Source organism: Molossus molossus, unplaced genomic scaffold, assembly GCF_014108415.1.
Source record: "Molossus molossus isolate mMolMol1 unplaced genomic scaffold, mMolMol1.p scaffold_m16_p_1, whole genome shotgun sequence".
Taxonomy (NCBI): Eukaryota; Metazoa; Chordata; class Mammalia; order Chiroptera; family Molossidae; genus Molossus; species Molossus molossus.
This window is the reverse complement of record NW_023425344.1, coordinates 122,380,045-122,394,300: the sequence shown is the minus strand read 5'-3', so window position 1 is coordinate 122,394,300 and position 14,256 is coordinate 122,380,045. Positions and strand designations below refer to the sequence as shown.

Sequence of the window (14,256 nt, the reverse complement as noted above, 5' to 3'; positions counted from 1 at the left end):
GAGAGAATCCTAAAAGCAGCGAGAGATAAGCAACAGGTTACCTACAAAGGAAACCCCATTAGGCTCTCAGCTGACTTCTCACAAGAAACACTACAGGCTACAAGGGAATAGCATGAAGTAATCAAGGTCATGAAAAACAAGGTCTTAATCCAGCACTACTCTACCCAGCAAGGCTATCATTCAAAATAGAAGGTCAAATAAAGAGCTTCCCAGACAAATAAAGGCTACAGGAATACTCTAGCACCAAACCAGAACTGCAAGAAATGTTAAAAGGACTGCTGTAATTACCAGGAGAAATAGGTAGAAAAATATAACCACACTAAACAAAAATGGCAATAAATAAGTACATATCAATAATCACCTTAAATGTAAATGGATTGAATGCTCCCAAAAAAAGACACAGAGTAGCTGATTGGATAAGAAAGCATGACTCATCTATATGTTGTTTACAAGAGACCCACCTCACAACAAAAGACTCACATAGATTGAAAGTGAAGAGATGGAAAAAATCTTCCAAGCAAATGGAAAAGTAAGAAAAGCTGGGGTAGCAATACTCATACCTGATAAAAATAGATTTCAGAATGAAGGCCATAATTAGAGACAAAGAAGGCCACTACATAATATTGAAAGGATCTATCCAACAGGAACATATAACCTTGATAAACATATATGCACCCAATATAGGAGCACCAAAATATATTAAAAAAAACTTCTGGAGGACTTCAAAGAAGAAATCAATAGCAATACAATCATAGCAGGGGACTTCAACACCCTGCTGACATCACAGGATAGATCCTCTAGACAAAAAATTAGCAAGGAAACAGATACTCTAAATGAAGCACTAGACCAAATGGATTTAATAGATATCTACAGAGACCTACTCCCCAAAACTACAGAATTCACATTCTTCTCACGTGCACATGGGACATTATCAAAGATAGACCACATGTTAGGGCACAAACTAAGTCTCTACAAGCTCAAGAAGATTGAAATTATATCAAGCATCTTCTCAGATCACAATGATATGAAACTAGAAACCAATTGCAAGAAGAACATACAAAGACTTTTTAACACATGGAAGCTAAATAGCATGTTATTAAACAATGAATGGGTCACCGAGAAGATCAAGGAAGAAATCAAAAACTTCCTGCAAAGCAATGAAAATGAAGACACAACAACACAAAATCTATGGGATGCAGTGAAAGCAGTTCTGAGAGGGAAGTTCATAGCACTACAGGCCTACCTCAAAAAAGAAGAAAAATCTCTAATAGACTATCTAACCTCACAGCTTAAAGAACTAGAGAGCAAACAAAAAGAAAACCCCAGAGCAAGTAGAAGGAAGGAAATAGTAAAGATCAGAGTAGATATAAATAACATAGAGACCAAAAAAACAATTCAAAGGATCAATAAAACAAAGAGCTGGTTTTTCGAAAGGAAAAACAAGATTGATGGACCCTTAGATAGACTCACCAAGAAACAAGGAGAGAGAACCCAAATACACAGAATCAGAAATGAAAGAGGAGAGATAACAACTGACACCACAGAAATACAAAAGATCGTTAACAACTACTATGAACAATTATATGGCAACAAATTCAACAATCTAAGCAAAATGGAAAAATTTCTAGAAACACATAGTCTCCCAGAACTAGATCAGGAAGAGATAGAAAACTTGAACAGACCAATCAAGACTCTCCCGGCAAACAAAAGCCCAGGCCCAGATGGCTTCACGGGGGAGTTTTACCGAACATTCAGAGAAGAACTAATACCCATTCTCCTCAAACTATTTAAAAAAATTCAAGAAGAAAGAAGACTTCCAAACTCCTTTTATGAAGCCAGCATAATTCTAATTCCAAAACCAGAAAAAGACAAGAAAAAAGAAAACTACAGGCCAATATCCCTGATGAACATAGATGCCAAATTCCTAAACAAAATACTAGTATATCAGATCCAGGAATACACCAAAAAAAGCATCCAACATGACCAAGTGGGATTCATCCCAGGGATGCAAGGCTGGTACAATATTCGCAAATCCATAAACATGATACACCACATAAATAAAATGAAGAATAAAAACCACATGATAATATCAATAGATGCTGAAAGAGCCTTCTACAAAATCCAGCATCCATTTCTGATAAAAACGCTCAGCATTGTGGGAATAGAGGGATTATATCTAGACATAATAAAGGCCATATATGAAAGACCTACAGCCAACATCATACTCAATGGCCAAAACTAAAAGCATTTCCCTTAAGAATAGGAACAAGGCAAGGATGACCACTTTTGCCAATCCTATTTAACATAATACTGGAAGTCTTAGCCACAGCGATCAGACAGGAAAAAAAAATAAAAGGGATCCAAATTGGAAAGGAGGAAGTTAAATTGTCATTATTTGCAGTTGACATGATACTGTACATAGAAAACCCCAAAGACTCCATCAAAAGCTTACTAGACTTAATAAATTAATTTGGCAATGTAGCAGGATACAAAAATAAGTCAAGAAATCAATGGCATTCTTATACACCAATGATGAACTCACAGAAAGAGAAACTAAGCAAACAATCCCATTTAGCATTCTGGAAAAAAATTAAGATACCTAGGAATAAACTTAACCAAAGAAATAAAGGACCTATTCTCATAAAACTATAGGTTATTGAAAAAATAAATAGAGGAAGATATAAAAAAGTGGAAGCACATACCCTGTTCATGGATTGGAAGAATTAACATCATTAAAATGTCCATATTACCCAAAGCAATCTATAGATTCAATGCAATCCCCATCAAAATACCAACGGCATACTTCACAGAATTAGAACAATTATTTCAAAAGTTCATATGGAACCAAAAAAGGCCTCGAATAGCCACAGCAATCTTGAAAAGGAAGAACAACGTTGGAGGGATAACAATACCAGATTTCAGGTTATACTACAAAGCCACTGTAATCAAAACAACCTGGTACTGACACAAGAACAGGCATATAGACCAGTGGAAAAGAACAGAGATCCCAGAAATAGACCCAAGGCAATATGCTCAATTAATATTTGACAAAGGTGGCAAGAGCATACAGTGGAGTAAGGACAGCCTCTTTAATAAATGGTGCTGGGAAAATTGGACAGCTACTTGCAGAAAAATGAAACTAGACCATCAACTTACACCCTACACGAGAATAATCTCAAAATGGATAAAAGACTTAAATGTAACTCATGAATCCATAACAATCCTAGAAGGGACTGTAGGCAACAAAATTTCAGACATCATACACAGCAAAATTTTTACTGACACATCACCTAAGGCAATAGAAAAAAGGAGAAAATGAACACATGGGACTGCATCAAACTCAAAAGCTTCTGCACAGTGAAAGATATAATCATCAAAATGAAAAGGCTACCCACTGTATGGGAGAGTATAATTGCCAATGATATGTCTGGTAAGGGATTAAGTTCCAATACATATAGAGTGCTCATACAACTCCACAAAAGGAAGACAAAGAATCCAATTAAAAAAATGGGCAGAGGAACTAAATAGACACCTCTCCAAACAGGACATACAAATGGCTAAGAAACATATGAACAAATGCTCATCATCACTAATCATCAGAGAGATGCAAATTAAAACAACAATGAGGTATCACCTCACACCTGTCAGAATGGCCACCATCAACAAATCACCACACAACAAGTGTTGGCGAGGGTGTGGAGAAAAAGGGACTCTAGTACACTGCTGGTGGGAATGCATACTGGTGCAGCCACTATGGAAAACAATATGGTGTTACCTCAAACAATTAAAAATTGATCTTCCATTTGACCCAGTGATCTCGCTTCTAGGAATTTACCCGAAGAAGACTGAAACACCAATCAGAAAGAATATATGTACCCCCATGTTTGTAGCAGCACTACTTATAATAGCTGAGATCTGGAAACAGCCCAAGTGTCCATCAATAGATGAATGGATCAAAAAGCCGTGGTACATATACACAATGGAGTACTATGCAGCTGTAAGAAAGTAAGACCTCTTATACTTTGAGACTACATGGAGGGACCTCGAAAGTTTCATCCTAAGTGAAACAAGCCAAACAGAGAAAGACAAGTTTCATATGATCTCACTTATTTGTGGAATATAATGAACATAACAGTCTGAGGAAGGGGGTAGTCCCAGAGATGTGGAAATGAGATACAGACTGACAATCCCCTAAATAGGGGGGTGGTGGGGAAGAGATGAACCACAGAACTTATATGCATTTATGCATGAACAGTGGACATGGACAACAAACTGGGGAAAGGGCAGGGAGGGAGGGGGAGGGGGAATCAGTGGCGGAAAAAGGAGAAACATCTGTAAGAAAAATTAATTAATAAAAAAATATGGAGAAAAAAAAAAAGACTGAGTAACTGAATGGATAAGAAAGCCTGACTCATATATAGGCTCTTTACAAAAGACCCACCTCACAATAAAAGACACACATGTTGAAAGTGAATGGATGGACACAAACCTTCCAGGCAAATGGAAAAGAAACAAGAGCTGAGGAAGCAATGCTCATATCCAATAGAATAGACCTCAAAATGGAGGCTATAGCTATAGACAGAGAATGCCACTACATAATACTGAAAAGATCTATCCAACAGGAAGATGCACCTACCATAAGCATCAAAAACATTTAAAAACTTCTGGAGAAAGTCAAAGGATATATCAACAATCATAGCAGGGGACTTCAGCAGCACTTTGACATCATTGGAGAGATCTTCTAGACAAAAAATGAACAAGGAAACAGTCTCTAAATGATACAGTAGATCAAATGGATTTAATATATGTCTACAGAGAATTCACCCCAAAACTACAGAATTAACATTTTTCTCAAGTGCACATAGGACATTCTCCAAGATAGACCACATGTTAGGGCACAAACTAAGTCTCTAAAGGTTCAAGAAAATTAAAATTATATCAAGAATCTTCTCAGAGCACAGTGGCATGAAACTAGAAATAAATTACAGCCAAAACAAAAAACAAACAAACAAACAAATATTCAAACACTTGGAGGCTAAATAGCATGTTATTAAACAACAAATGTGGTACTAACAAGATCAAGGAAGAAATTTAAAACTTGCTGGACATCAGTGAAAAAAACACACAACAACACAAAATCTATGGAACACAGTGAAAGCAATTCTGACAGAGAAGTTCATAGCACTACAAGCCTATGTAAAATAAAATAAAATAAAATAAAATAAAATAAAATAAAATAAAATAAAATAAAATAAAATAATAAAATAAAATAAAATAAAATATAAAAATTTTAATTGACTATCTAACCTTGCAACCTAAATAACTAGAAATTAAACAAAAAGAAAAACCCAGAGAAAGTAGCATGCAAGAAATAGTTAAGGTCAGAGCAAAAATAAATGACACAGAAACAAAGAAACAAACAAAATAATAATTCAAAAGATCAATGAAACAAAGAGCTGGTTCTTTAAAAAGGTAAACAAGATTTATGGACCCTTAGCTAGACTCACCAAGAACAAACAAAGAGAGAGGACACAAATAAACAATATTAGAAATAAAAAAGGAAAAGTAACAACTGACATCACAGAAATACAAAGAATCGTTAAAAAATATTATGAACAGTTATACTCCAACTAGTTGGACAATCTAGGTAAAATGGACAAATTTCTAGAAACACAGTCTCTCAAAATTGAACTAAGAAGAGTTAGTAATCTTGGTTGCAAGTCATTGCTTTTTATCATTTTGACTATTTTGTTACTCCCTTGTAGGTAACTAACTGCTTTTCTCTTGCTACTTTTAAGATTCCCTCTTTGTCTTTAAACTTTGGCATTTTGATGATGATGTGTCTTAGTGTGTATCTCTTTGGGTTTATGTTGTTTTGGACTTTCTGTGCTTCCTGGACTTGTATGTTTGTTTCTTACACCAAGTTAGGGAAAGATTTTCTGTTATTATTTTTTCTAATAGGTTTTCAATTTCTTGCTTTCTCTCTTCTGCTTCTGGCACCTCCATAATGGGTATGCTTGAGGTTGTCTTGGAAGCTCCTTATACTATCTTCACTTTCTTGGATTTTTTTTTTTTTTTTTTGCTGTTCTGATTGGGTGGTTTATGTTTCTTTATATTTCAAATAGATGGTCTGCTTCTTGGCTTCACCTACTCTACTATTGATTCCTTGTAAATTACTCTTTATTTCAGTTAGTGCTTCCTTTATTTCTGACTTGTTCTTTTTTTATGTTGTTGATGCTCTCCTTAAGTTTCTTGAAGGTTTTGCTAAGTTCCTTGAGCATCCTTATAACCAGTGTTTTGACCTCTGCATTTGATTGATTGCTTATTTCAATTTTGTTTAGTTCTCTTCCTGGAATTTTGTTCTGTTCTTTTACTTGGAATATGTTTCTTTGTATCCTCATTTTGGCTGCTTCCATGTGTTTGTATCTATGTATTCAGTATAATTTCTATATCTCCTAGTTTTGTATGTGTCCTGTAGGGTCCAGTGGCATAGCCTCCCTGATTACCCCAGCTGAATCCTCAAGGTTCACCTCTAGTGTGGACTTTACACCCTTCTGTTATAATTGAGTCTTGATTGCTTTGTGTGGCTTGTCAATGGGAGGCATTTACTCAGGCTAATCAGCTGTAAGAACTGGCTCTGCCCACTGACCACTGACCACTGACCTCTGACTGCCTTGGAGAATCAGCTGTGCTGGGGTCCAGCACAAAGTGCAAGATTTACTTTAGCAGGACTCTGGTACCCACTGAGTCCACTGATTGAATGTGTCATTGTAGAGGTGGTTGGGTAGTAGTACTTTGATGTGGTCTGAAGCTGTCCACTGGGTGTGCTGGCTCCGGGGCAAGGTCAGCCACTGCCTGTGCTCTATCTGGGGCCACCAGACATAAGCTTCAAAGGGATCTGAAGATGGCTGCTTCTTGTGCTGGGCTTGGAGGTGCTCAGGAAAAGCCAAGTTTGAACCAAAGCTGGCTGCTTCTAGTGCTAGGTCTGGGGTCACATGATGAGAGCTATGGGGCTCTCTGAAACTAGATGCTGCTTGTTTGAGAGATTCTAGCAAAATCTGAAGCAGGATTCAAGACAGGCCAATCCTATGGTAAAGCCATTGGAAACAGCTTGAGTGGCCCTGAAAGTTGGGTGGGGCAGCACCTCAGGGAATCACCAGGGTGAGGAAAACAGTGTGAGCCAGGTTGCTCGAGTCTCATATATGGCAATTGTTTCTTGCCCCAAGGAAGGGCTCACCAAAGAAACAATGGCCTCCCAGAACAAAACTGCCCAGGAGAAAGCTGCTCCTCCACTTCCTGCCAAATGCCAAACATCTCAGTTCTTCACTGTATGTCTCTGTTGCCTTTCAAGCTGTCTTCCCAGTTTCTGGAGCTCAGAAAATGTGAGTCCAAGTAAGTCCATGTGTGAGCTATTTAAAAAAAGCTGCCTGGAGATCCAGCAGCCTCAGCCTTTCTCAGTTTCTATCCCCACTGTTTTTACAGCCAGAAGTTATGGGGACTTCTCTTACTGGCACTGTAACCCTGAGTGGGGAGCCTGGTGTGGGATAGGAACCCCTCAATCCTCAGGGAGTACCTTCCCAGCTCAGGTAGCCTCCTGATTTTTATCCTCCATACATGGGTGTGGGACCAGAATGTTCATACCTCCGCCCATTCTACCAGTATTGATGTGGCTTCTTCTTTAACTTAGTAGTTGTAGGAGTTCCATTCAGCTTGATTTCAGGCAGTTCTAAATTATAGTTGCCTGTAGTTTAGTTGTAATTTTGATGTGGCTGTGAAAGGAGGTGAGACCGTGTTCACCTATGCCACCATTTTGACTTGAAAGTTCTGCAAACTGAAAGACCGTTCTATTAATGTGTTAGAGAAATACCACTTATACATATATGCCTAGATAAAGGAGGAACACAGCAAATACCATAAATAACCAAGACAGAGAGGCAGCTCAAAAGAAAATAAAAAATATCCAGAAAACAAACGTAAAGATATAGAAATATATAAACAAGTCACAGAGAATTCAAGATGGCATTTCTAAAAATACTCAATGAGAGCAAATAAATACAAATAAGCAATTTAATGTCCACATAAAACAAATCAACAAACAAAATGAGTACATTACCAAAGAGATTAAAACTTAAAAGAGAACCAAACAGAAATATTTAAGATTAAGATACCAATAAAAGAGATCAAGAATGAACATAGAACATAGAGCAGATAAAATGGACAAAGGACTTAGTAATACAGAAGACAGAAGTCTAGAAATGACACAGAGGAAAGAAGAGAGAGACTGAATCAGTAAAAAAAATGAAAGAACTTTATGAGAACTATATGACTCCATCAGAAAGAGCAATAAAAGAATAATAGGCATATCAGAAAAAGAAAAGAAAAAGACCAGATAAACTATTTAAACACACTTTTGATGAGAATCTCCCAAACCTGTGGAAAGAACTAGATTTTTGATCCAAGAAGCTAACAGGACACCTAGTTACCTCAACCCAAAAAGGCTTTTTCCAGAGCACATTGTATTAAAACTGTCAAAAAATAATGACAAAAAAAGAATTATCAAGACATTCAGGGAAAAGAAGAAAGTAACCTACAAAGGAAAGCCCATTAAGTTATCATTGAACTTGTTCAGCCTAAACTCTACAAGCTAGAAGATAATAAAACCAAACTTTCAAATGACCAAAAGAGGAAATAACCATCCAACACTAATATATCTGGCAAAATTGTTCTTTAGATATTAAGAAAAAATATTTTCCCCCAAGCATGCAGAAGCTGAGGAAATTTATCAGCAGAGGACCTCCAATGCAGAAAATACTCAAAGGGGTTATTCTACCTAAAGAAAAAAAAGGTCACACAAGTATGAGTATGAGTAAGATCACCAACAAACTTGCAGCATAAACAGGCATAATTTGCAACAACAGAAACATAAAAGGGGTGGGAGCAAATGTCAAAAATTTCAAAGGAGGATGGTGATCAGACACATTTTTAAAAAATGAGACTACTGTATATTTTAAAATAACCAGGGAAAAAGATGGCAGCAGAAAGGACCAGAGGGAGGGTGAGTGTGTGACAGAGTGAACTAGTGTGTGAGATAGTGTGAGTGGACTTGAGGGTGGATGGCCAAACTCGTGCAGTGCAAAGATGTGGAGCAGAAGGTGCCTGTGTTGTGGATGAAAACAGCTGGTTACTGTGGTAAGCAGCTCTTCGGGGCACTTTGCCCTGCACCACTGAAAGGTCCCAGCATTTTGGAAGATCCCAGGTCTTCCCTGGGAGGAGGCAGTGGGAGTGGCTAGGGCCCAGCAACCTGAGCCCACCAGTGCACCTGGCACCATTAAGCCAGGGGACACCTTGTGTCAACACAGACTAATGCACAGTAGTGGAGCTGCCAAGGTGCCAGTTACAGAAGCCACAAACATCCAGGAGCGCAGCACCATCCCCCACAGTTGCAGTCCAATCAGAGTAGACATATTCCCCCAGCAACAGAGACTGGAAAGCAGAAATCCATCCCCAGGTAACAGAAGCACAGATCAGCAGCCGAGACTCATCCCCAAAGACTACAGCAAAGAATGAGCAAGAGCTGAGCCCCATAGGGCAGCAGCATTCCCCAACCACCAGCTGTGGGACCTGGTGCTCCACAGAGGCCTGTGCAACCCAGTAGCCCTCAAGAGTGGTGGGAAGCTGGAGCCCAAGAGGTACCAGTACAATCCAACTTTCCGCAGGACCTGTTGGGTGCTGAGGCACCAGAGAGACCTGTGCGACCCAGCTGCCCACAAGATAGGCATGGTACCAGGCCTCCAAAGGGACTAAACAATCTAGCTGCTCCTGGAACCTACAGGGTTCTGGGGCACCAGAGAGGCCTGTGCAACCCAAATACCCACAAGATAGGTGTGAAGTCAGGTCTTCAAAAGGCCTGTGCAATCCAGCTGCCCACAATATAAGCAGAAAGCATGGCTCCAACAGGGCCTGAGTTATACAGCTACAGGTGGCACAAGTGACCAGCTGGGAACACAGCTCCAGAGGGGTTCACGTGATCCAGAAGCTGCACCTACCAGAACACACCCATACCAGCCCCCAGCAGTCAATCCTCCAGATCCACAGCAGGCAAGAGTAGACATGCAACAGAGCAGTCTGGGAAGCCTTATTTGATATACAGTGAACTGCATACACATCCAAACAACCTTTAGCAGGTATAGAGCTACCAGACGGCTAAAATGAGGAGACAAAGAACACCCAAAATAAATAAAAAGAAGAATCTCCAGAAAAGGAACTACAGGAAATGGAAGACAACAACTTGTCAGATAAAGATTCAAAGCAATGATTTTAAGGTTAGTCAACCAATTTGGTGAGAACTACAAACAACTTAATAAAAATTATGAAGAGCTCACTGGAAACTACTTCAGCTTGAAAAAAGAGGTAGAAGCTATGCATAAAACTCAAGAGGAAATAATGACATAGCTGTTATAAAAAATACCTTAGAAGGGTTCAATATTAGATCAGAAGAAGCTGAATACTAAATCCATGACTTGGAAGACAAGGTAGAGAAAAACACTCAAATAGAGCAGCAAATGGGAAAAAAATAATAACATTGAAAAGCAGGAGGGAAGTTTAAGGGAGCTGTGGGACAATAAAAAAAATGTAACAACATTTGCATTATAGAGATACCAGAAGAATAATCAGAGAAAGGAATAGAGAACCTGTTTGAAGAAATAATGACACAAAACTTTCCTAAACTGGTGAAGGAAAAAGTCACACAACTCCAGGAAACACAGAGTCCCAAGCAAGATGAACTCCAGAAGACCCACAGCTAAACACATCATAATAAAAATGACAAATATTAAAGACAAAGAAAGAATCTTAAAGGAAGCAAGAGAGAGACAGAAAGTTACCTACAAGGGAGCTCCCATTAGACTGTCAGCTGATTTCTCAATAGAAACAATGCAAACCAGAAGGGAGTGGCATGAAGTGTACAAAGTAATGCAAGGCAAGGGTCTGAATCCAAGACTACCCTATCCACCAAGGCTATCATTCAAAATTGAAGGAGAAATAAAGATCTTCACGGATAAAAATAAAAGCTAAAAGAATTTATCACCACCAAACCAGAACTGAAATAAATACTGAAGGGACTGTTGGAAGAAGAAGAAGAAACGAGAGAGAGAGAGAGAGAGAGAGAGAGAGAGAGAGAGAGGCATAAAATTAAAATGGCAACTAATAACAGTCTATCAATAATTACCTTAAATGTAAATGGCTTAAATGCTCCAATCAAAAGACATAGGGTAGCTTATTGGATAAGAAAACATGATTTATATATATGCTGTCTATAAGAAATCCACCTCACAACAAAAGACTCACAAAAGATGAAAGGGAAGAGGTGAAAAAAATTCAAAGCAAATGAAAATGAAAGAAAATATGGCATAGCCATACTCATATCTGACAAGATAGACTTCAAAACAAGGACCATAATAAAAGACAGAGAAGGTCACTACATAGTATTAAAAGGAGCAATCCAACAAGAGAATATAAACCTGATAAACATACATACACCAAATAAGGGAGCACCAAAATATATTTAGAAACTTCTGGAGGACTTCAAGAGAGAGATCAATACCAACACGATCATAGTGGGTGACTTTAACACACCACTGACACCATGGATAGATCTTTTAGACAAAAAATTAAATAAGACATAAAGTTCTTACAAAACTAACTAGATCAGTTGGACTTGATATTTACAGAACATTTTACCCCAAAGCTGTAGAATATACATTCTTCTCAAGTGCACAGGGGTCATTTTCAAAGATAGGCCACATATTAGACAACAAAGCAAGTCTCTACAAATTCAAGAAAATTGAAATCATATCAAGCATCTTTTCAGATCACAGTGGCATGAATCTAAAACTCAATTACAATAAAAACAGAAACATTCAAACACTTGGAGGCTAAATAGCATGTAATTAAACAACAAATGTGTTACTAACGAGATCAAGGAAGAAATTTAAAACTTCCTGGAAACCAGTGAAAACAAACACAACAACACAAAATCTATGGGACACAGTGAAAGTAGTCCTGAGAGGGAAGTGTATAGCACTACAGGGTTACCTCAAGAACCAAAAAAAAATTTCTAATAGACTTTCTAACCCTACAACTTAAAGAATTAAAAAGTAAATAAAAAGAAAATCCCAGAACTAGTAAGAGGAAGGAAATAGTAAAGGTCGGAGCAGCAATAAATGACATAGAGACTAAAAGAACAATTTAAAAGATCAAAGAAACAAAAAGATAGTTCTTTGAAAAGACAAACACGATTAATGGACCACTAGCCAGACTCACCAAGAAACAAAAACAGAGAAACCAAATAAACAAAATCTGAAATAAAAGAGGAGAAGTAACAACTGACACCACAGAAATATAAAGGATCATCAAAACATACTATGAAAAATTATGGGCCAACAAATTGGACAATCTAGGAGAAATGGACAAATTTCCAGAAACATATAGCCTCTCAAAAATGAACCAGAAAGAGATAGAAAACTTGAACAGACCAATAACAACAAAAGAAATTGAAGATGTAATAAAAATAAAATAAAAAATAAAAAAACTCCCAGCAAACAAAAGCCCAGGCCCAGATGGCTTCACAGGAGTGTTCTACCGAACATTTGATGAAGATCTAATGCCCATTCTCTTCAAACTCTTCCAAAAAATTCAAAAAGACGAAACACTTCCAAACTTATTTTATGAAGCCAGCATAATCCTAACTCCAAAACTGGATAAAGACACTACAATGAAAGAAAACTACAGGTCAATATCCCTGATGAACATAGATGCCAAAATCCTGAACAAAATACTGGAAAATCAAATCCAGCAATACATCAAAAAAGTTATTCATCATGACCAAGTGGGTTTCATTCCAGGAATGCAAGGATGGTACAATATTGGCAAATCAATAAATGTGATACACCACATAAACAAAAGGAAAGACAAAAACCATATGATCATATCAATAATGACAAAAAAGCATTCGACAAAATCCAGCACCCAATTTTATCAAAACAGTCAGCAATGTGGAAATAGAGGAATCATATCTCAACATAATAAAGGCCATGTATGAAAAATCTACAGCCAACATAGAACTTAATGGGCAAAAGATAGAAGCATTTTTCTTAAGAATGGGAACATGACAGGGATGCCCACTTTTGCCAGTCTTTTTTTTTTTTTTTTTTTTAATCCTCACTGGAGGACATTTTTCCATTTTTTGTCCAGATAGAGTGGGAGGGAGAGAGAGGTAAAGAGAGAAATATCAATGTGAAAGGGACACATTGAGTGGCCGCCACCCGCATGACCCAACCAAGGCCAGGGACAAACTGCAACCGAGGTATATGCCTCTAGCAGGAACTAACCCAGGTCCCTCTAGACCGCAGGCTGACGCTCTAGCCACCTAGTCAAACCAGCCAGGCACCATTCTTATTTAACATAGTACTGGAAGTCTTAGCCACTGCAATTAAACAGGGGAAAAAATAAATAAAGGGGATCCAAATTGGAAAGGAGAAAGTGAAATGGTCATTATTTGCAGATGACATGATATTGTACATAGAAAACCCTAAAGACTCTGTCAAAAATTTACTACACTTAATAAAAGAATTTGGCAAAGTAGCAGGATACAAAATTAACATCAAGAAATCAATGACATTCTTATACACCAATGATGAAATCACGGAAAGAGAAAATAAAAAGACAATTCCATTTACCATCGCAACAAAAAATTTAAGATACCTAGGAATATACTTAATCAAAGAAGTAAAGAACCCCTTCACAGAAAACTACAAGTCATTGAAAAAAAGAAATATAGTAAGGTATAAAGTGGATGCATATACCTTGTTCATAAATTGGAAGAATTAACATCATTAAAATTTCCATACTACCCAAAGAAATCTATAGATTCAAGGCGATCCCCATCAAAATACCAATGACATACTTCACAGAACTAGAACAAACATTCCAAAACTTTATATGGAACCAAAAAATACCCCAAAAAGCCACAACAATCTTGAAAAAGAAGAACAAAGTAGAAGAGATCACATTACCAGATTTTGAGTTATACTACAAAGTCACTCTAATCAAAACTGCCTGGTACTGTCACAAGAACAGGAAGATAGTTCAATAGAAGAGAATAGAAAACCCAGAAATTGACCTAAAACAATATGCTCAATTAATATTTGACAAAGGTGGCAACAGCATACAGTGGAGTCAAGACAGTCGCTTCAATAA

General features: G+C 37.6%; 1 protein-coding gene across 1 annotated transcript in view; it reads left to right on the top strand.

The window, feature by feature from the left end:
• The first annotated feature begins 9,113 nt into the window (after window positions 1–9,113).
• The window catches only part of LOC118637829 (autophagy-related protein 2 homolog B-like), a 79,215-nt gene continuing 74,072 nt past the window's right edge, over window positions 9,114–14,256 (top strand). Inside the window, 1 exon segment of the mRNA XM_036273470.1 lies at window positions 9,114–9,189. Coding sequence (XP_036129363.1) covers window positions 9,114–9,189 — 76 coding nt within the window.